Below are 21,058 nucleotides of genomic sequence, written 5' to 3' on the forward strand. Positions count from 1 at the left end.
GCATAGGAATTGCCTTCAAAGATTGGAAAGGCTTTTGTGTGAAAATGTTCTCTGCAAGTCCCCAAGGAGTGCCGATGACAGAGACCAATGTTGGTCCCAGTGAGGAGGGTGACCTCCCTGTCACTCAGAGCATCCCAGCGTGTCCTGGCTGCACAGCGCCATGTGCTGCCCAGGGGTGCAGTGTTGGGGTGCAGTGTTGGGGCGCAGGCACATCTGCACTCACGGACACAGTCGGGCAGGGTTCCGCTCCAGGTCAGGTTGGGGAGGCAGGTCCTGGTGGTGGAGCCCTGAAGCAGGTAACCTTTCTGACAGCGGAAGAGCACTGTGCTCCCAACCTGTGCCAAGGATAAAAGGTCCCACTGTCACCTTCCACCCAGCAATGCTTCATACCTGTCACTTGGTTGCTACTTTCCCATGACTCGACTCCTACCCCTACCTTTGCCCCGGCCAGAAAGGCCCCTCTTCCCCTTCTCCAGTCAACAGTCCTGCCGTGAACCCCCACCCCTTCCAGCTTCCTGTTCGAAGTGCCCCATCCCGGGCTGTCCAAATCCCTTCCTTCTCCTGAAGCTCATTCTGAGCTGTGTCCGCAGAGCCTGTGTCCTACTGGGACAAGCCCACAGGGCGGGAGCCCGTCTCCCATTTGGCATTGCTCCCTCCCACCATCCTGACTGAGCCCTGTGTTTGGCGGTGGGTGTGGGCACCTTTAGGACACAAGGTCTGTCTGTCTCACTCATTCATTTGCCCCGCCCCAACTACATGGGCTTGCTGCGAAGTGCTCGTGAAGCGACACGTGGATCTTTCTTTTGCATCAGCTTCTTGGACTGCTGTGAACCCCTTGCCATTTAATGAAGGGGGCTCCCGTGCTCAGTTCAAACAGGCAGAGAGCTTTTCTCTGGCTTCTGTCCTTTCCTCGTCCTCCACTAGTGCTGTTCCAAGGAAGACGCCCCGGCCTTCTGAGGCTGACAGTGGCCGTAAGGGGTGGGGGACCAAGAGGCCCAGTCTCGGCCCACCTCATTACCTGGTACCCCTGGTATCCCTGGGAGCTGTTCTGTATCCCGAACTGTGGCATGCCAGGGTCTGCGCACACGGTCAGGGTTGGGTCTGGAATGCAAAACAAAGAAATAGACCATAGGGTCACCGGAGCTTTCATTGCCCCCACTCACTCCGGGAAATGGGTGTAGAAAAGAAAACGGGGCCACATCCCAGTTTCCCTGCCTCTTGATGTCCCCTCTCTGCCCCACTCCCCACCCCGTCACACCCCTGACTGACCACAGGGAAGGAAAGTCATCATCTTGGGCCCCCAGCTGGGACACTGCCCCAGATCACCTCTCACCTATGCAGCTGGGCTGGGTGCCACTCCACGTCCCGTCTGACTGGCAGAACCTGCGTGGAGAGCCTACCAGCACCAGAGGGGGCTGGCAGGAGAAGGAGACGGATGACCTGTAGGAGAAGCCGCGGTCCTCTCTCCTCCCACGGGGCGGGACGCCTGGGTCTCCGCAGAACACGGCTGGAGAGACAAGGGAGAAAGGCAGGTCCAAGTTGCTTTCCAGAACCCAGGCTGCAATTCCACGGTCCCCACCCCCACCCTGGCCCTTGGTCTCTGTACGGCTGTCCTCTGGGCTCCACCTGAGCTCTGGAGAGGGGGGCGGCCCAGGGTAAGTGGTAACGCCCGCCTCACTGCTGTGGCTGTGTTTCTGTACTTCCCACATTCAAAATGCTTACCAACCGTCATCCAAGTAATAGATGAACATTACAGGGAGTTTAGAACATTGACAACGAAATAAACTATCAGCCACAACCCCAAACTGTTTTTTATTTCCCATTCCCTTCTGGTCTTTGTTCAGTGGTAGGTAAATTTGTGCGTGGCTGCAAACCCCGGTGTCCAAATGTTGGTGACTTGGTTTTGCTCACTCAATATTCTGTGAACATTTCCCAGGTTTATGACATCTTTATCATTTTTTAAAGAAAATATATTTTACTGATTATGCTGTTACAGTTGTCCCATTTTTTCTCCCCTTTATTCTCCTCCGCCCTGCACCCCCCTCCCTCCAGCATTCTTCCCGCTTAGTTCATGTCTATGGGTCGTGCATGTAAGTTCTTTGGCTCCTCCATTTCCTACACTATCCTTAACCTCACCCTGTCTATTTTGTACCCACCATTTATGCTACTTATTCTCTGTACCTTTCCTCCCTCTCTTCCCCTCCCACTCCCCTGTTGATAATTTTCCATGTGATCTCCATTTCTGTGATTCTGTTTCTGTTCTAGTTGTTCAGTGTTTTTTTAAAGATTTTATTTATTTATTTTTAGAGAGGGAAGGGAGGGAGAAAGAGAGAGAGAGAGAGACATCAATGTGCAGTTGCTGGGGGCTGTGGCCTGCAACCCAGGCATGTGACCTGACTGGGAATCGAACCTTCGATGCTTTGGCTCGCAGCCCATGCTCAATCCACTGAGCTATGCCAGCCAGGGCAGTTTTTTTTTTAGGTTCAGTTGTTGATAGTTGTGAGTTTGTTGTCATTTTACTGTTCATATTTTTGATCATCATCTTTTTCTTAGATAAATAAGTCCCTTTAACATTTTATATAATAAGGGCTTGGTGATGATGAACTCCTTTAATTTTACCTTATCTGGGAAGCACTTTTGACATCATTATCGTTTGCTGGGTACATAATTTTGCAGTGAGAGATTGTACCATAATTACAATTTATTATAACTTTTATATTAGGCCCTTGTTATAAGTTACATACGGCCTTTCTTTCATTCATGTTACTCGCGTGGGGGAAGTTCTCTAGGAGTGGACTTCTCTGTCCCGGCTGGAGTGTGTTCACGGCTCCTGATGTTGGTCGACAGACTGGCAGCCGCCTTCCAAAGGGCATGTGTTTACCCTGCGGGGGGCTGTGCAAGCAGTGCGCTCATTTCATTTGGATCTTCGGAGGACCATTAAAAATGGACTATGGAAGGCGAAGTTCCCCAAGACATCACTTCGAGCATGAAGAACATTCTTTAGGCTATGATGTGGGTATGTGTGTGTATACACAGAGTCATGGGGTTTATAATAATTTGCAAATAAAAACGGAAGCTTGGGCCCTGAAGCTGGGGAGTCTGGACCTGACCAATCTGAAGTCGCTCAAAGGCCGAGTTGATCAGAAGCCACCGTATCTAGAAAGAGGCAACTCAAAAGGTGAGAAATACTCATGGATGACAGAGAAAGAGCAACTCAGTCCTGCTGGTAAGCAATGTGTTTCCAATGAAAATAATGAGATATCTTTTTAAAACTCCTTAGTCTGGTAATATTTTTTAAAATTGGGAAAATCTATTGTTAGTGAGGATATCAGTCAAGAGATATTCTTGCAAACCGCTGGAGGAGTGCAAACTGGGACACTCTTCCTAGAAGACAGTTTGGCCGCGTGCACCCACACTCACGGAGCGCATGCCCGTTGGCCCAGCGTGCTCACTCCTGCATTCCTAGGGCTTCATCACAAAGGTAAAGACATGCTATTTCCAGGGTTGTTTCTTACTGAACTGCTTCTAACATGATTAAATTAGAGAAATCCACATTTGTCACCAGTAGGAGAAGTTTAGACAGATTGTGGCATCTACAACAAGGAAATTCTCTAAACCATTAAAAGCGATGTGTAGACGGGTATGCACCAAGAGAGAAAGGTGTTGTTGGCTACTCAAACACAAGCCAGGAACCAGCATGCACAGCGGGATTCAATACCGTTGGTAGGAAATTGCCTTCCTGTTGCTGTAAATGCAAAGCTGCTGAGTGACCAGCGTGGAGGCACGACCGAGGTGCCTTTGGGGACTGGGGATTCAGGAGAGTGTTACATTCTTTGTATTTGCAGCTCTCACACAATTTTTTTCAGTGATAACTGTAATTCATTGCTAACAAGCAACTCAAGAAGAAAAGCAAGGTCAACCCTGAGACTTGCTGTGTCCCTCACGGTGCCCTGAAGGTGTGGGAAGGTCTGAGGGGCTAACGACGCACCAAATGCTGCCTTTCCTGGGTCCACTTTGGAGCTGCTGGTCCTTGTCTCTGCTGAAATTTCCCAAATGGAAGCAAACGGTCAGCGGTACCCAAACAAGTGTAATTGGATGTTGATAGGTTTTTGCAGCATTAAACAAGTGTCAAGTACAGAGGAGAAAAAGGTCCTGCCCTTTGTGCAAAGCACAGGCCCTGAGAAAAGCTTCCAGAGCCAATTCATGGGCTACGACAAGAAGGAGCGACCTGGACCCTGCTTCTCTGGGGCACTCGGTAAGAAATGAGCCCTGAGCCCTGGCTGGTGTGGTTCAGTGGATTGTGTGCTGCACTGCAAACCAAATGGTTGCTGGTTCGATTCCCAGTCAGGACACATGCCTGGGTTGTGGGCCAGGTCTCCAGTTGGGGGTGCACGAGAGGCAACCACACATTGATGTTTCTCTCTCTTTCTTTCTCCCTCACTTCCCTTCTCTCTCAAAATACATTAAAAAAATCTTTAAAAAAAAGAAAAAAGAAATGAGCCCTGAAATGGACCTGGGGCTCTTTGGGACATAACAAGGCCAGAAATAAACTACTACCAGAATATCATGAGTTCCCAGGAGTCTTCCCTGTGAGGGGTATTTTCCATGAAGATGGGCATGTTTCCAGCAGTGGGCCCCGCAAGGGTCCACTGACCTTCGGGTACCACTTGATCCAGTTAACAACCTTTCGGGTTAAGAAACCCTCCCCTCATCTCTGGCTTAATTTCTTTCACTGGGACTCCATACAAAGTCCGCAGCCAGGGCTCAGTTAAGATGGTCTCATTTTCTCCCTTTAAACTTCCTTCCTTCTTCAACGCTGACAAAGGTCCTCCCTGGTTTGGGGGTGGGGTATCTATTCTAGAACTCCCAGCAGCAAAGCTTGGAGGGAAGGGGAAGGAGCCGGCAGACAGGAAGCACTAAAGACCCCATGAGCAACTTACGGAAACACTGAGGCAGCTCTCCGGTCCAGGATCCGTTGCCCTCACAGGTGAGCACCGCGGGCAGGGACAGCTGGTACCCCTCCAGGCAGGCGTACGTCACGCTTGAGCCCCACTTGAAGTCGGACCCCACCACCTTCCCGTTGGGGATGAGCTGTGGCGGTTTGCACATGATGGCTGGGGAGAGACCACAGCGGGCTGAGTGCTGGCGCTTCTGGGGAGACCAGGCCCAGCACCTGGCCACCCTGCACCTGGCGGCACTCTGGGCTGAGCAGGAGGAGCTCTGGTCTTTTCGCCATTAAGACATTCTCTCTCAGGTGTGACAAGCCATTCCTCTTTGCATGGCTCTCTCTCTCTCCTTGATGCTCAGAGCCCAAGCCTTGCCTTGGTACCTTCTGACTCCCTCCTTGCAGATGTTCAGGGACCTCACCCCACACACCCCCTGTTAAGATGTCAGGGCTCTGCCTTGTTACCCTCGCTGGGGGATGTCCAAGACCCAAGTCCCACTTCTGTATTTTCTTTGGCCCCCCTGTCCAGGTCTGCCGCCCTCAGACTCACCTTTGCAGACAGGCTTGGTACCATTCCATGTCCGGTCCTTGGTGCAGCTCAGCACGGACACCCTGTGTGACTCCATCATGTAGCCAGGGACGCACTGGTATGTCACGGTTTTGTTGTACCGGAAGTCATTGCCCAGCCGGAGGCCACTGGCCGGAATCCCAGGGTCGCCGCAGTTTATGACTAGGACAGGGAGACACGGCACCGTTCACTGCCAGCCCACACCCCCTCGCCCTCGACATTCTGAGGCTGCCCTCGTCACTCCGTGTACACACTCAGGAGGAAAAACTGTCAGATCAAGAGTGCCTTGCCCCGCACGGGCTGCTGGGTGGGCACTGCCCAGCTCCCTGTGAGGGTCCTGCACCCTGCTCTCCTTGCCCACACCATCCTTATGCACTCCAGAAACTTGAGCTGTGAAGACTGTCCTTCTTATTGAAGGCCCACCCCTCTGAGAGGAAGTGCCCAGAGGGCTCAGCTCCCAAATGAGGCTGGGACCCAGGGAGAGGTTCGCAGCTTGCAGAGCCTCAGATGTGCTAATGGACTACACACACAATTGTCTACCCCTTGTCGTTCTGCCCAGGAGGCCTCTGCAGGCCCCCAGGCCCAGCAGCAGGGTCCGATGGTCTGAGCGATGGTCATGCCTGGTTATGGTATCAAGTGAGGGCGGGGCTTGGTGAGCTCTGGCCATGGAATGAAAGTGAACTTGACGTGGGATTTTAGATGGAGCCTGAAATCAAAGACTAGGACTTAGAAAGGGAGAGTGTTGTCGGATTCCTTTATCTCATCACTCCCCTCTGTCTGTGCCCCACAGATACAGGGTCCGGGCTGTTCTTCAGAGAAGCAAGAGAGGGGAGCAGCAGGGCCACACGGTGCTGAAGAGCCAGGCTGGGGTGAGGAGGGATGGGTGCAGGAGAGAGCGGCAAAGAGGTCAGGCTGAGCACTGGGGTTTGTGCTAAAAGAGAAAAAAAGCCGGAGGAACTGGCCGGAGCCCGAGAAAGAGCAGCTGCACGTATCTCGACCTCTCTGAGCCTCAGGAATCTCCTACGACGTCAACTGGGGCAAAGAGTAGTTACTTCATAGGGCTGTGGTATCAGACGACCACATCCGATGGGTGGATGACATAAAGCACATAAAAAATAGCACTTAGCTCGGTGGCTGTCACGCAGCACGTGCTCAGTTTGTATGAATCTCCTTCAGGGGCAAGTCCCGCCCCTCCAGCCGGCCTCCCCAGTCTCCCGTGGACAGCCTTTGTCTTAGACAGAGAGGAGCCCAACCCTCTCTGCCACCAGTTGCCACGGAGCCCAGAGGGCCTGGGCTCTCACCTGTGCACTCCGGCTCACTGCCTGTCCAGGTGCCGTTGACCGAGCAGTGCCGGCTGAGCAGGCCTGTGGCGTAGTAGCCTTCCCGACACTCATAGACCACGGAGCTGGAGAAAACCAGGCCGTCACTGAACACCACTCGGGCATTGCTCGGAGTCCCGGGGTTCCCACAAGAGATCACTAGGGAGCCGAAAGAGCACATTATTCACCGGAATAAGGGCAGGGGTCGCCGGGGACAAGAACCACCCAGAGGGGAAACCGCGTGCTACAGAAGGACCCTGGGTCGAGATGCCTCTCACGCTGCTGCCACGTCTGACCGTCACCCTCAGAGGGGAAGAGACCTGTATGACTTTTTTTTTCTAATTTCTGAAACGTGAGGACTATATCTGTTTTATTATCCCACCTATACATTTAAATAATTCTGTAATGTCTCCAAATATCCAATCCGTGCTTAATTTTCCTCAATTTTCTCTCCTTCTCTCTTTTATAGTTGATTTGTTTGAATCACGATCCAAATAAGACCCACATGTGACATTTGGTTGGCATGCCCCCAAGACTCTTGGAATCCAGAGAAGACTGCTCCCTCTCCTACCATCCATCCATCACAGAAACCAGGGCATTCGTCCGGTAGAATGTCACACTTCCTGGATTTTGCTAACTGCACCCACGGGGCATCACTCAACACGTGACCCTGCCCCTGCGGCTCCAATAGCCAGGGCCCACATAGCAGCCAGGGTGCTTCCCAGCGGGTTCTGTGCCTTCCCTATTGCGTCACATCAGGAGGCACAGAATATCTGGGTGTCTCCTTGTTCCTGATGTTGTGGCTGGTCAGTGATTTCTGGCATCATAAAGTTCCTACTAGACCTCACTTAATAGTTTTAGCAGCAATTGATGACAGTTGACTAGATTCATTATGCTATTAGGGAATAGAAAATGGTGATACTCAAATTCTGTAGTTCTGTATTCAAAAGAATTTAAAAATAAAGAACATGCCCATCACCAGATATTTGCTTACCCTGAAATGTAATTCATGCAAGAAGGCTGGATAAAATTTGATTATTTTTTAAAATCAGACATCAGGACAGTAAGTTGGTTCCCTAGCAAACTCCAAAGGTGACTTATGGTCATTTGAACTCATGGACTTAAACTTGTTTACTATGCTGCCATCCATTGCCATGATTACTCTCACTGATGCTCAGATTATCCCATCTTTGGTTACTGGGGGCCTTTTCATGACCCCCCTTGTCTCTGGTTCACTTGCTGGAGGGACAAGATGTTCCAAGTTTATATTTCTTGCTCCCATCCTGGAATTTGCCATTTCTCCAAAGAGCTCTGGTTGCTTCCAGTGGAGGATGGATTTAGAAACCGCAGTCTTGGTGTTAAGGGTACTCACTGATTCTAGACTTTTAGGGAGGACACAGCTGGGAAAATAACTTTTCAAACTGAAGATACACTAAGAGTTTATATTACCAATTCACATTTAGGATTAAGAGTTTTCCTTAACTTTAACCTTTTTATATTATCTCTTTTGTGCTGAAAATTTTGATCTCTTTTGTGCTGAAAATTTTGATTCTTAATGACAATAAAGAATTTCAATTTGTTTTATCCACATATATTATGGTATTATATACATAATAGTAACACCAACATTATTCCTTAACAGCATGATTGCTACAAACAGTTTAAAATTTCACTGCAGTTCTCTTTGTCCATGGGATATATATATACACACACACCATAGTCAGATTTCTTTTTTTTCAAGTCTCTGGGTTATTAACTCACCAACTTGATACATAGTTAAATCCATTAGTTTCCACTTTGATTTTGATATTTAGAGATTGCTTGCTTCTAATCTTTAATTTTATTTTGTAAGTACATACGACATTTATGTGGCCCCAAAGTCAAATCTACGAGCTGATTCCTCCACAGTCAGCACACCAGATAGGCCCTGCCATCCATTTATTCAACAAGCGTTTGCGCTGCCGACGGTGAGGAACCCGGTGATGAGCAAGTTATGTCCTCTGCCCTGAGGAGCTCAGTGTGTCTTAAAGAACTACCTGTAAACAGGTGAGCTAAAATGTGATACAGTAAGTGCTATACTTGGTGGAAAGAAAGGCACTAGTAAGGGCGCATCGTGTGGGGGCGGAGATAAGAACGTGCGCGGGGCCCTGCAGGGCGGGGGAAGGCCCAGCGAGCTGTGTGTGCTGCGGCTGCGTGGACACTCACGCACATTCACTGCCACGTCCCGTCTCTTAGCCACTAACCTCCTGTGCCCCGAGTGCTCCTGGCATGCTGACTAGCTCCATCCTGGGATCTGAGCAGCACAGAAGGGGACCTGGGTCACAGCGGGTATTTGAGAACATGCTAAATTCTCTCCCTGACAGTCCCCTCTCTGACTGCCACAAACCTTTCTTACTATGTCTGAAAAAAATCCCACAGAAGCCAACTTTGCACCCCAGAAAGGCAGGACTCTGGGCAGACAGGTGGGAGGGCGCTGGCTCCGTCTGCCTCATGCCCTGGGCAGGTGTCCTCTGACCTTGGCCAGAACTCCTCCCTGTGCTCTGCAGAATCTCGGCTTCAAACAGCCTGTTCTCCAACCACCATCTCTTATCTCTTCAGCTCGCTGCCTCTGGGATTCATTCCTGGTCATTTCTTGGTCCTGCTGGATGTATAATCCATGGATCCTATCATTTTTTCACCGCCTCTTACTCCGCTCATGAACATGCTCCCCCTTACTCAGCTTAGATGCCAAGATCAATCACAGCTACCACTTTGCATATACCCTCATCTTCCTCGCCCCTTCCGCTGATGTCTTAGCTGCTCAATAAAACCCCAACCCTACACCTAATGCTTCACCTACACTGTGCCTGCACCTATGTAGCAATATGTCGTTGAGCAAAAATGCAGACTGATGCTGACCGCACTCACTTTAAATTAATGGCCTCTTCGCTGAAGTGAGCCCTGGGCGCTACCTGGCAGTTAGGTAACTCCCTGTTCCATCCTCGTACCTCCCTGGCTAGATGATTTCCTAGCGTCTCCTTCCTCTTCCAACCACTTCTCAGTTGACCCCGATTTCTGCAGTTAAACTGCTTCCTAACCAGGAGAGTGCTGTGCGGGCTGTTTTACAGACACCGGGGCTGGGAGAGCGGCTGCAAGAAGCTGGACTCTGGGAGGAGAGGTTTAAAGAACGAGTTTTTCCAGAAATGTAGGAGCCTGTGGAGAAATATAACTGGCCCCGCCAGGGCTGCCTCAGGAAACAACATTAAGACTTTATATTACTTTTAGAGGGTTTTTAAAATTTGGATTTCTGTTTCTTTTGGCACTTGGCATGCTTGTTTCACATGGTCTCTCCCCTTCAACTGTAAGCGCCAGGAGGACAATGTGCGACTGTCTTGGCCACCTCGTGTCCCTAGCACGTATGACGGTATTTGACACATGGTTGTTGAATGAGACTGTACGGGAAATAAATGAGTAAATGGGCTAAACTTAGTGTATTCCGATTTCTTCCCTTCTTAGGTGAGGGTCAAAAATGTTTGTCTTTGGATGACGAGTGAGGATGGACGGGCACTATCTGTTGGTGTCTGCTACCCACGAGGCGAGGGTTCACACGGGGCTGTGGGTGTCCTCTGTGTGTGTGTGAGAGCAGGTGCTGGCAGTGGGGACACAGGGGCGGGCAGAGGGGAAAAGCAGAAGGTCACATACATTACCTCCACACTCAGGCTGCGTCCCGCTCCACGAGCCGTCGGCCTGGCAGGTCCGCTCTGAGGATCCGCGGAGCGCGTAGCCAGCTTCGCAGCTGAAGCGCATCAGACTTCCGGGGGCAAAGCTGTCCCCCAGACGGATGCCGTGCGCCGGGATCCCGGGGTCACCGCAGAGTCCCACGCTGGTGCCTAAGGACCAGAACCCAACACATGCTGTTGTTTGTGGCATGGAAGAAAGGGGGGAGGAAGCCAGGGTTAAGGGGAGGCGGTGGGCCCCACGAAGGAGAGGGGAGAAAACAGACTGTGTCCAGTCCCAGCTATCTGAGCAGGCTTCTGCCTTACTACTCAGTGGTTAGAGAACAGAAAGGTCTGAGGGCATGAGTGAACCCCTGGAGACCACACAGCAAGGGAAGAAAGGAGGCAGAGGGAAGGCTCTTGGGTGGATCCTGCCTTCACGCCTTGGCCTGTGCCGGCGTGGAGCGTCAGTGGTCCGAGCTGGCCGCCTCTCCTCTATCTCCCTCTTTCCCACCAATATCTGCTGGTTCCAGAATTCCTAGTTCCACTGACTTAGTTCAGACTCTCAGCATTCTCTTGCCTGAACTATTGCAAGAGCCTTCTAATGAATGTCTCTTCCTCTTTTAAAAACATTTTTTTATTGTTGTTTAATTACAGTTGTCCCCATTTTCCCCCCATTGCTCTCCCCTGCCCTGCTCACCCCGCTCTTCCACATTCAATCCCCGCCCCCCATTCTCCTTGTCCATGGGTCCTTTATACAAGTTCCTAGACTGGACACTTCCCCATTACCGCCCACCCTCTCCCCTCTGGTCACTGTCAGTTTGTTCTTTATTTCCATGTCCTTGGTTCTATTATGTTTGCTTGTTTGCTTTATTGATTAGGTTCCACTTAAAGGTGAGATCATTCGGTATTTGTCTTTCACCACCTGGCTTATTTCACTGAACATAATGCTGTCCAGTTCCATCCGTGCTGTAGTGAAGGGTAGGAGTTCCTTCTTTATTTCTGCCGTGTAGCGTTCCATTGGGTAAATGCACATTTTTTTAAAACACTCATTTACTGATGTCTCTTCCTCTTAAATTCTCTCTCTAATGCATCTTCCACATATCCTTGACTCTTAACAAGGAACAACCACCCATCATCTGGCTCTTGTTTCTTTTCTGCTGAAGCAGCTCTACTGGCCGGCTTCCCACTGCCTAGAGGATAGAGTCCAAACTCCGTAGCACAGCTTCACCTTCTCAACAGCGCAGCTTGATTCCTGATCCTTCAACTGAGGATTTCCTGTTCACAAATTATGCAATACAGGTGGGGCTCTGGAGTAGATGTCTCAGACCCTCTCAGCTCATTCTGTCTTTGCACCATGCTACATTCTTGCATTTATCTGGCTTCTGATATTATGAAAACCTACCCAAGAAGTGGAGGAGGGTAGAGAATAGGAGACAAAGTCATAAGATAGTGAGCCTGTAGGAGCCAACACACCTCATACTGCAGAGATGTGCAAGGACATCGTTGGACCAGAACAGGCCATGGTTAACATGGGAAGGAAGAGGGAAAGTAAGGAATGCATGGCAACTGCACGAGAAGATCAGATTTCTAACTGCTGTGGAATGCAACTCCTCATGACCCACAAGTGTGGGCATCACATGGTAATGTCTGTGTGGCCACATTTACTTTGTTGAAGTTAAGAAACGTTTAAGTCATGTATAAACCATCATGTACCATCTTTGTCTCTTCCTCTCAATTCTGGAATTAGGTCCTTTTCCATTTTAGTCTCAGACTATGGGAATACCACGTTCCTCATTCTGCCCCCTATCAAGGATGGGGGATTCATTCAACCTTCAAGTCAAACATTGGAAAAAAGAGAGCCCATCGCATTTGGCCAGGTTTTCTTATCTTTTGAAGTTTTCTAGGTTGTAGCTCATGCAACAGGCAGCAGTGTGTCCCCTGGAAGGCAGACCCGATGGTGAGTCTTTGAACTCCTGCACTGGCCAGCTGACCTCGACTGGAGCTGGCGCTGTCACGCAACAGGCCAAGGGTGCAGCTCTCCAGTCCTGGGGGCTCATGGGAGGGAATGGTCCCCACTGCAGTGTTTGGAGCTTGTGTGTCAATGACATAAGGGAGTGTGGGACAGAAGACTGTATGTGTCATGGGGGCAGATGGCAACAGTTGACTCTTTCACTGCAGAGGCATATCCGCAAGATGACGGCACTGCCGAGGTGGGCGATGAACTTCCCAAAGTATGTCCCCGTGCCAGAAATCTTTGCATGTCCTTGATGGCCTAGGGACTTATGACTCAAGGACTCAGGACTTTTTGTTATGCATCATTTGAATGCACTGATTGTATAGAATGAGGTTCAAAAATTTGCCTCGGAACTCTTGACTGGTGTATTTCTTAGGCCTGGCAAGAGATGCTGTTGCAAAAGATGCCGTCTGTAAGTTTCAGGAAGGGAGGCATTACGTTCTACCCTTTAGTGCACACCACACCTTGCATTGCTTCCTAATCTCCTATTCTCATCCCTTATTTTGTTATCTAAGGCATGCAGTCCTCAGCCTTGGCATTCACAGAATCCCTCCTAATCCCATCCTTGGAGGTCCCTAGGAAAGCTTTGTCCAGGATTCTGGTCTCCTAAGTGTCTGTCATCCTTGATGGGTACACAGGAGAAATGAGACCACTAACTGCCTTCCAACACTCAGCATCAGAACTCAGACGGCTGAATGCAGGATACCTGTCAGTGTAGGGTCCACGTCCTCTGAAGGGTCCGTCCTTGCTCCTTACTATTTCATGCTCCCAAGGTGTCAGCTTGTTTCTGAGTCTCCCTTATTAACTTTGATGTGGCCAAGGAAGAGGCCCTTCTTCTGCACACAGGACCAGCACTTAGGAAGTCACGAAATTATGACATCTCAGGGCTGAACAAGGTTTAGAGGTTTTCTAGCTTAGTTTTCAACTCCAGACAAGAACTGTTTCTGTAATATTTCCAAGAGGTCATTTTCCAGCCTCTGCTAACACAACTCCAAAGGAGAGAAATCTGAGTTTAGTGAAAAGACTTGGGTTCTGTCCATGGGCCGGGAGAATGGCTGTGTGTGTGTATGTGTGTGTGTGTGTGTGTGTACGTGCACGCGTATGTGGCACATGCTAATGGGGAGGAGATGCTCAGGGCTTTCTGTCTCATTTCCGTCTCCTCTACCCTGCGCTTCCCTTTCCCAGGGAGAACAAAGATCCCCCAAATAGATCAAACAGACTTGAAGAGCACCCTCAGCCCAATGTGCTAGAGAAGTTTCCAGAGGGAGAAGCTTTATGCAAACGGATTATTCACAGAAGAGAGGGGGGCAAATGCTGGCTTGGAAGGGCGTTGGATGGGAAATGTGTGCCTTTCCTCTTTGGAATGGCTCTTCCTCCTCCTGGAACTTGTTCTGTGGACAACCCAGGTGGCCTCAATACATTTGACCCCTGTGCTCCCCATGCCATTCTCCCCATGTCACTGCCACCAGAAGTCCAAGCAGAAGGAAGTTAGGGAGGAACCCAGAGACTTGGCCTTCCTCTACTGCAGGGTAAAGAAGTCCCCGTGGCTCATACCTAGTCCTGCCAAGGTCATGAACTGGGTGATTAATGAGACTTCTAGAGGCGAGAGGCCAAAAAGTCCTGGAGGGTAATAGAATGATATGTCTGGGATTATCCAGGGCAGCCAACAGCCCTTTGAAACAGTGGCTAGTGCTTTGAGAATTTATCTTTCTTGGGGAAACCTAACAAATATCTGGTTCCATATTTGGAAAATGCCCTACATTTTGGGTGACAGGATCATCTGGGAATCTCAAACTGCAAGGATAGCTGTATCCTCCCTAGTCTGCAGTCTCTTGGCTGCAAGAACTTGGCCAGAACTGACTAAGGGCCCGGAGCTGGGCTCAGAACCTGGAGCTGGGCTCAGATCAGTGTGGGTGGAAGTCCAGCTGGGACCTCCGACAGCTGTGCTCTCTCTGCCTGTTAGGGATGAGACGAGGGTTGCGAAGGTCTGTTTTCCTCCTGTCCTTCTATCACACTCACATCCTGGGAGCTTGTCCGCCTCCCATTAGCCAAGTGTTCCCTTGGGACCCCTCCCCCATGCCAGGCCCCATACCTGAGCAGTGGGGCAGGGAGCCTGTCCAGTGCCCGTCCAGCCCACACATGCGGGTGGCATTTCCCACCAGAGTCCGCTTGCCGGTGCAGCTGTACCGCACGACCGCGCCCACGGTATAGTTGTCCCCGGACATCTGGGAATGGGGTGGGGAGCCGGGATGGCCACAGGATACCACTGTGGGGAAGAGCAAACATCTTAGTGATTCTGCCTCAGGAGAGACTGTCATCACACGACACATACTAGGCTTTTTGTGATGACAGGCAGCGAGGAAGACACCCTGGGTGTCTGTTGGAGCACACTTCCTGCTGGCACACCCACCTGACATCAGCAGACAGGGCCTACCCATCTCGCTGTACAGTTTCCATATCAGTGAAGTGAAGAGTGACACCTTTGTTTTAAGCGTTGCAGAGATAATATGTGTGAAATTGCTCAGCAGGAAGCAGGTATGTAATCCCATTTGTTTCTTTTCTTTCCCTCCTCTTGTGGTCTCTTCTGATTTCCTCACTGCTGTAGGACATACCCAAGGCATCTCTGGCCCAAAGGTGGTACGCATAGTATATGTAAGACAAAATGGGCAATCGTGATTCTAGGACTAACTGCACAGGCCACAGGTTCCAAAATGAGGGCCAGTTATAGTCCTTTTCCAGCTGTATCTTATAGTGGCCCGCATCCATTGTCCTCAACTTGGCACCTTAAGTCTGTAAGTTCCATTTCCTGAATCACCGGAGTGTAACTGTGAAAACCACTGGTAAGATTAAAGATGAAGTGTACAGGCTAGGGCAGGGTGATGCTGTCAAGGTCACTGTGCTTTGCCTTCCCACTGTTCTTGCCACGGGTTGACCTCAGGTTCTTTCATTTACTCAACACATATTTACTGAGTGCCTACTGGGTGCCAGGCACTGTTCTATGTGTTTGGGAGAACAGAGTCCATGCTTTTGTGGAGCTCATATTCTAGTGGGGAAGAGAGACCATACATAACAAAATAAATAGGCAATTCTTGGGGGTGCTATGAAGAAAATAAAGCTGTGTCAAGAAAAGGGTGTCAGGGGTGGGATATTTTTGAGCAGGGTGGTCAGGGACAAGCTCTCTTCAGAGGTGACACGTGAGCAGTGATTTGAGTGATGTGACGAGGCCAGCCATGTAAGGTCTGGGTGAAGAGCATTCTGAGGGGAGGGACATCAAGCACAAAGGCTCAGAAGCAAGAACGAACTTGGTGTGCCTGAGGAACAGCAAGAAGGTCAGGGCTGCTGGAATAGAAAGGGCAAGGAGAGAATGGAAGAAGACAAGGGTGGAGAGGTTGCTAGGAGCCAGATGAGATGATGGCACAGAATTTGGATTTTATTATGAGCACAAAGGGATGCTATTGGAGTGATAGGATCTGATATACCCTTTAACAAGACCATTCTGGATACTGTGTGGAGAACATCCCAGAGTGGGGCAAGAATCAGGGGGTGCTGCAGCTTGAGAAGAGATGACAATGACTTGGATGGATTAAGCCTTGGGGTGTGGTAAGAGATACCTGTAGTCATTGCTTCTACCCAGAAAGAAGATAGGACATGGTATGGACACTGACCAGGAGAGGTGACCAAAGGGATGAAATGTGTCCCAATGATGGAATTTTGGCCAGGCACAGGAATGGTATGAATAGGTCCTGAGCATCTCCACTTTTCACTGTGGGCTTGATGTATGCCAAACACTTTCCGAAGTGCTTGTGGTAGATTAGCTGCAAAGACTACGGCTAACACTTCTTCCCATCGAGGCATGGAGTCTGTTTCCCCTCCCTTTTGAGTCTGAACTGGCCTTGCAACTTGCTTTGACCACTGGAATGTGGTGAAAATGACATTCGACTGGTTGTGGCCTAAGAGGTCTGGTGGATTCTGCCTTCATTTTCTTGCAATATTGTTGCCACCAGGTAAGCAAGTCTGGCCTGGATGACTGAATGGTAAGAAATCACGTGGAGGTAAGGACCATGTGGAGAGCAACCACAATGCCCCCAGCTGACAGTCAGAACCAAGTTCCCTGACGTGACTGAGACCATCTTGGGTTGTCTAGTCCCAGTTAAGTCACAACAGCCAACTACATATGAAGTAGAGATGCAGTGTCTTCACTGAACCCTGCTAATTATAAGCAAGAAAATGGTTACATTAAGCCCCTACACTTTGGGGTGATATGTTACACAATAGATTACTAAAATAAAATGAATATGATTTTGGAGGTCTTGATGGGGAGGGGTTGTATGTTGCATGTGGAAGAATGTGAATTGGGGTCTCCCAAGGGCTGACTGTGGTATACTGTCTGCAAAGATGGTCCCCACAATCATTCCCGTCCCTGGACGTGTTTGCCATTCTTCCCATTCTAGGAGGTGGAGTCTACTATTGTCCCTCCCCTTGAATCTGGGGTGGTCTTATGACTTTTGATTAACAGACTGGTGAATGAGGTTTTGGGAATTCTCAGCTCTGGCCTTCAAAAATCTTATAACTTCCTCTTTTGCTTAGAAACTCAGCCTCCAAGTAAACATGACCAAGCTGTCCTGCTGGAGTGGTCACACAGAGAGAGGCCACAAGGAGGAGGACAGGTGGTCCCAAGGGCTCAGACATGTAGGCAAGGCCATCCTGGCTCCTCCAGTCCTAGCTGAGCTGCAGGTGGCACAGGTGGGCTATCCCTGCTGTGATGCTTATTTTATGTGTCAACTTTACTGGGCTGGAAGGATGCCCAGGTAGCTGGTTAAACACTATTCTGTCAGTGTGGTTCTTAATGAGATTAGCATTTGAAGAGGTAGACTGAGTAGAGAAGGTAGCTCTCCCCAGTGTGGGTGGGTCTCATCCCATCTCTTGAAGGACTGAATAGAACAGAAGGCTGAGTAAGACAGATTTCTCTCTCTCTGCTGGTCTGTCTTTGAGTTGCAACATCAGTTTTCTTCTGCTCTTGGACTAGGGCTTGGACTGGAACTTACACTATCGACTCTCCAGCTTCTCAGGCTCATGACCCAGACTGAAACTACACCATCTGCTCTCCTAGCTGACCAAATGTAAATCTTGGGACTTCTAAGACTGTATAATTGTATGATCCAATTCCTTATTTTATGTGTAGATATGTTATTGATTCTGTTTCTCTTGTGTAGCCAACTAATATGCCTGCTAAGCTCTACCTGAATTCCTGACCTAATTGTGAGCAAACAAAAGCAGTTGCTATTTTAAGCCACTAAGTTTTGAGATGGCTTGTTATACAGCAATAGATAACTGACAGAATGAGTTTCAAGCATTACATCATTTATTTCCTAAGACAGCCCTATGAGGTAGGCACCATTTCCATCTCCGTCTTGCTGAGGAGGCAAATGAGGCATGGTGAGGAAAAGTAACTTCCCCAAGATCACAGACCTAGTCAATAGGAGAATTAGTTCTTCACACCGAGTAGGATGACTCCAAGGGAACTTGCCCTTAAAGCACTGTAATTGACTCACTTGCGAGATGACTTGGCTCTCACTGTTAACTGAGAAATCATGATTGTTCTCCACATGATCCTTGTTTCCATGTGCTTTCTTATCAGTGATTACATTAAATGAGAATTAAACACAGAAAATCCAGATATTAGAAAAATGAATAAAAATATGATCCAATTATATACTGTCTGAAAGAGACACACCTTAGATTCAAAGACCCAAATGGATTGAAAGTAAAACATGGAAAAGATATACTATGCATATGATAACCAAAAAAAGAGCTGGATGGGTATCCTAATATTAGACAAAATAAACTTTAAGACAAAAAATTGTTACAAGACAGAAGAAGGGCATTTTATAAAGATAAAAGGACCAATCCATTAAGAAGATGTAACGACTATAAACATATATGCACCTAACAACAAATCCACCAACCACATGGAGCACAAAGCCAACAGAATTGAAAGGAGAAATAGACAAACCAACAATTGTAGTATGAGATTTCAACACCTCACTTTAAATGATGGATAGAACATCCAGACGGAAGATCAACAAGGAAATACAATGAACAAGATGATAAGCCAACTAGACCTAACAAGCAGCTACAGAACACTCCACTCAGGAAGAGCAGAATTCACACTTTTCTCAAGTGCACGTGGAACACTTTCTAGGCTAGAACACATGTTAGGCCATAAAATAAGTCGCCACACAATTTGAGAAGATTGGAATCATACAGAGTATATTCTCCAACTACAGTGCAATAAATTAGAAATCAGCAACAGAAGGAAATTTGAAAAATTCACAAATATATGGAAATTAAACAACAGACTCCTGAATAACTAAGAGGTTAAAGAAGAAATCAGAAGAGAAATTAGAAAATAGTTTGAGGTGAAAAATGAAGACATAACATACCAGCACTTAGGAGATGCAGAGAAAGCAGTGCTCTGAAGAAAATTTATAGCTGTAAATGCCAACATTAAAAAGATCTCAAATCCCAAACCTAACGTTCCTCCTTAAGAAACTAGAAGAAGAGGAGCAAACTAAACCCAAAGGAAACAGAAGAAAGGGAATAATAATAATGATAAAGAGATAAGTTAAATAGAAAGTAGAAAAGCAGTAGACAAAATAAAACCAAAAGTTTGTTCTTTGAAAAGATTGACAAAATTGACAAATGTATTGCAAATTTGATGAGAGAGAGAAAAAAATTAAAATTACTAAAATTGGGAATAAAAGTGGGAATATTACTACCAGCAAACCTTGGAGAAATAAAAAGGATTAAAGAATACACTATGAACATGAACAGTTGTATGCCAACAAATTAGATAACTAAGATGAAATAGACAAAAATTCCTAGAAACACACAAACTACCAAAACTGACTCAAGAAGAAATGAAATATCTAAATAGAATTATAGCAAATAAGTAGAATCTATCAATAGTCAAAAACTTTTATCAAAGAAAAGCATAGGACCAGTTGACTTCACTGCTGAATTCTACCAACTTTTTAAAGAAGAAATGACACCAATTTTTCTCAAGCTATTTCTAAAACCAGGAGAGAGAACACTTTCAAACTCATTCTACAATGTCCGTATAACCCTGACACCAAAGCCAAAGACATCACAGGGAAGGAAAACTACAGACCAATATCCTTTATGAACATAGTTGTAAAAATCCTCTAAATGCTAGCAAACCAAATCCAGCAGCATGATAAAAGGATTATGCACCGTGACCAAGTGTGATTTGTTCCAGGAATACAAAAGTAGTTCAACATATGAAAAATCAATCAGTATAATACACCATAATAATGGAATGAGGGGGAAAAATCCCCAGATGATAATCCCAATAGATTCAGAAAAATCATTTGACAAAAACCCAGCACCTTTTTGTGATGAAAATGTTTAACAGGCTAGGAATAGAAGGGAACTTCCCTCAAGGGGATCAAGGGAACCTACGAGAAAACCCACAGCTGACATCATACCTAATGATTAAAGACAGAAAGCTTTCTCCCTATGACCAGGTACATGACAAGAATGTCTGTTCTTGCCAGTTCTGCTCAACAGTGTACTGGAAGTTCCAGCCAGGCAATTGGGTAAGAGAAAGATGTACCAAGCATCCAGTCTGGAGGAAGAAGTAAAACTATGCCTGTTCACAGAGGAGGTGATCTTGGTGGCATTGGATTAGGCAATGGTTTCTTAAATATTCCACCAAAAGCACAAGCAACAAAAGAAAAAGTAAATAAATTGGATTTCATTACAAATAAAAAAAACTTTCACGGATCAAAGGAGACTATTCAGAAAGTGAAAAGATAATCCATAAAATGGGAGAAAATGTTAACAAATCATGTATCTGCAAGTAGGAGTACAGCATCCAGAATATATAAAGAACTGTTAAAACTCAACAGCACAAAGACAAGCAACTCAAAAAATGGGCCAAGGACTTGAACAGACATTTCTCTAAAGAAGAGATACTAATGACCAGGAAGCACACAAGAAGATGCTCAATGTCCTAAGTCCTCAATGTCCTAAGGAATGGAAGTCAAAACCACAATGAGATACCACTTCACACCCACTAGAATGGTTATAATGAAAAAGATGAACAATGCATGAGGAAGAATGTGGAGAAAGTGGAACCCTCATATGCTGCTGGTAAGAATGTAAAATGGCGCAGACACTTTGGAGAACAGTTATCTTCCAAACATTAAAAATAAAGTTCCCGTGTGACCCAGCAATTCCACTCCTTGGTGTGTACCCAAGAGGACCGACAACATACGTTCACACAGAAACTTGGACGTAAACGCTCAGGGCAGCATTAATCGTGACAGCCGGAAAGTGGAAACAGCTCAGATGCCTACCAGCTGAGGGAGGATAAGCAAAGTGTGATGCACCTGTACAATGGAACGGGATTTGGTCATAAAAAGAATGAAGGATTGATAAGTGTTGCAACATGAATGAACTTTGAAAACCTTATGCTAAGTAAAGGAAGCT

At 47.6% G+C, this 21,058-nt stretch overlaps 1 protein-coding gene across 2 annotated transcripts in view; it reads right to left on the minus strand.

The window, feature by feature from the left end:
• Nucleotides 1-21,058, minus strand: part of CSMD2 (CUB and Sushi multiple domains 2) — a 550,409-nt gene that overhangs the window by 11,826 nt on the left and 517,525 nt on the right. For both annotated transcript variants that reach the window (XM_045858971.1, XM_045858969.1), the window contains exons 56-63: nucleotides 14,637-14,810; nucleotides 10,519-10,701; nucleotides 6,815-6,991; nucleotides 5,496-5,675; nucleotides 4,941-5,114; nucleotides 1,334-1,507; nucleotides 1,019-1,101; nucleotides 224-335 (exon numbers count right to left, since the gene is read on the minus strand). In XM_045858971.1, coding sequence (XP_045714927.1) covers nucleotides 224-335; nucleotides 1,019-1,101; nucleotides 1,334-1,507; nucleotides 4,941-5,114; nucleotides 5,496-5,675; nucleotides 6,815-6,991; nucleotides 10,519-10,701; nucleotides 14,637-14,810 — 1,257 coding nt within the window. The remainder of the gene's footprint in view (nucleotides 1-223; nucleotides 336-1,018; nucleotides 1,102-1,333; nucleotides 1,508-4,940; nucleotides 5,115-5,495; nucleotides 5,676-6,814; nucleotides 6,992-10,518; nucleotides 10,702-14,636; nucleotides 14,811-21,058) is intronic.

This window comes from Phyllostomus hastatus, unplaced genomic scaffold (assembly GCF_019186645.2).
Source record: "Phyllostomus hastatus isolate PE091 unplaced genomic scaffold, TTU_PhHast_1.1 phas_scaffold_182, whole genome shotgun sequence".
NCBI classification, from domain to species: domain Eukaryota; kingdom Metazoa; phylum Chordata; class Mammalia; order Chiroptera; family Phyllostomidae; genus Phyllostomus; species Phyllostomus hastatus.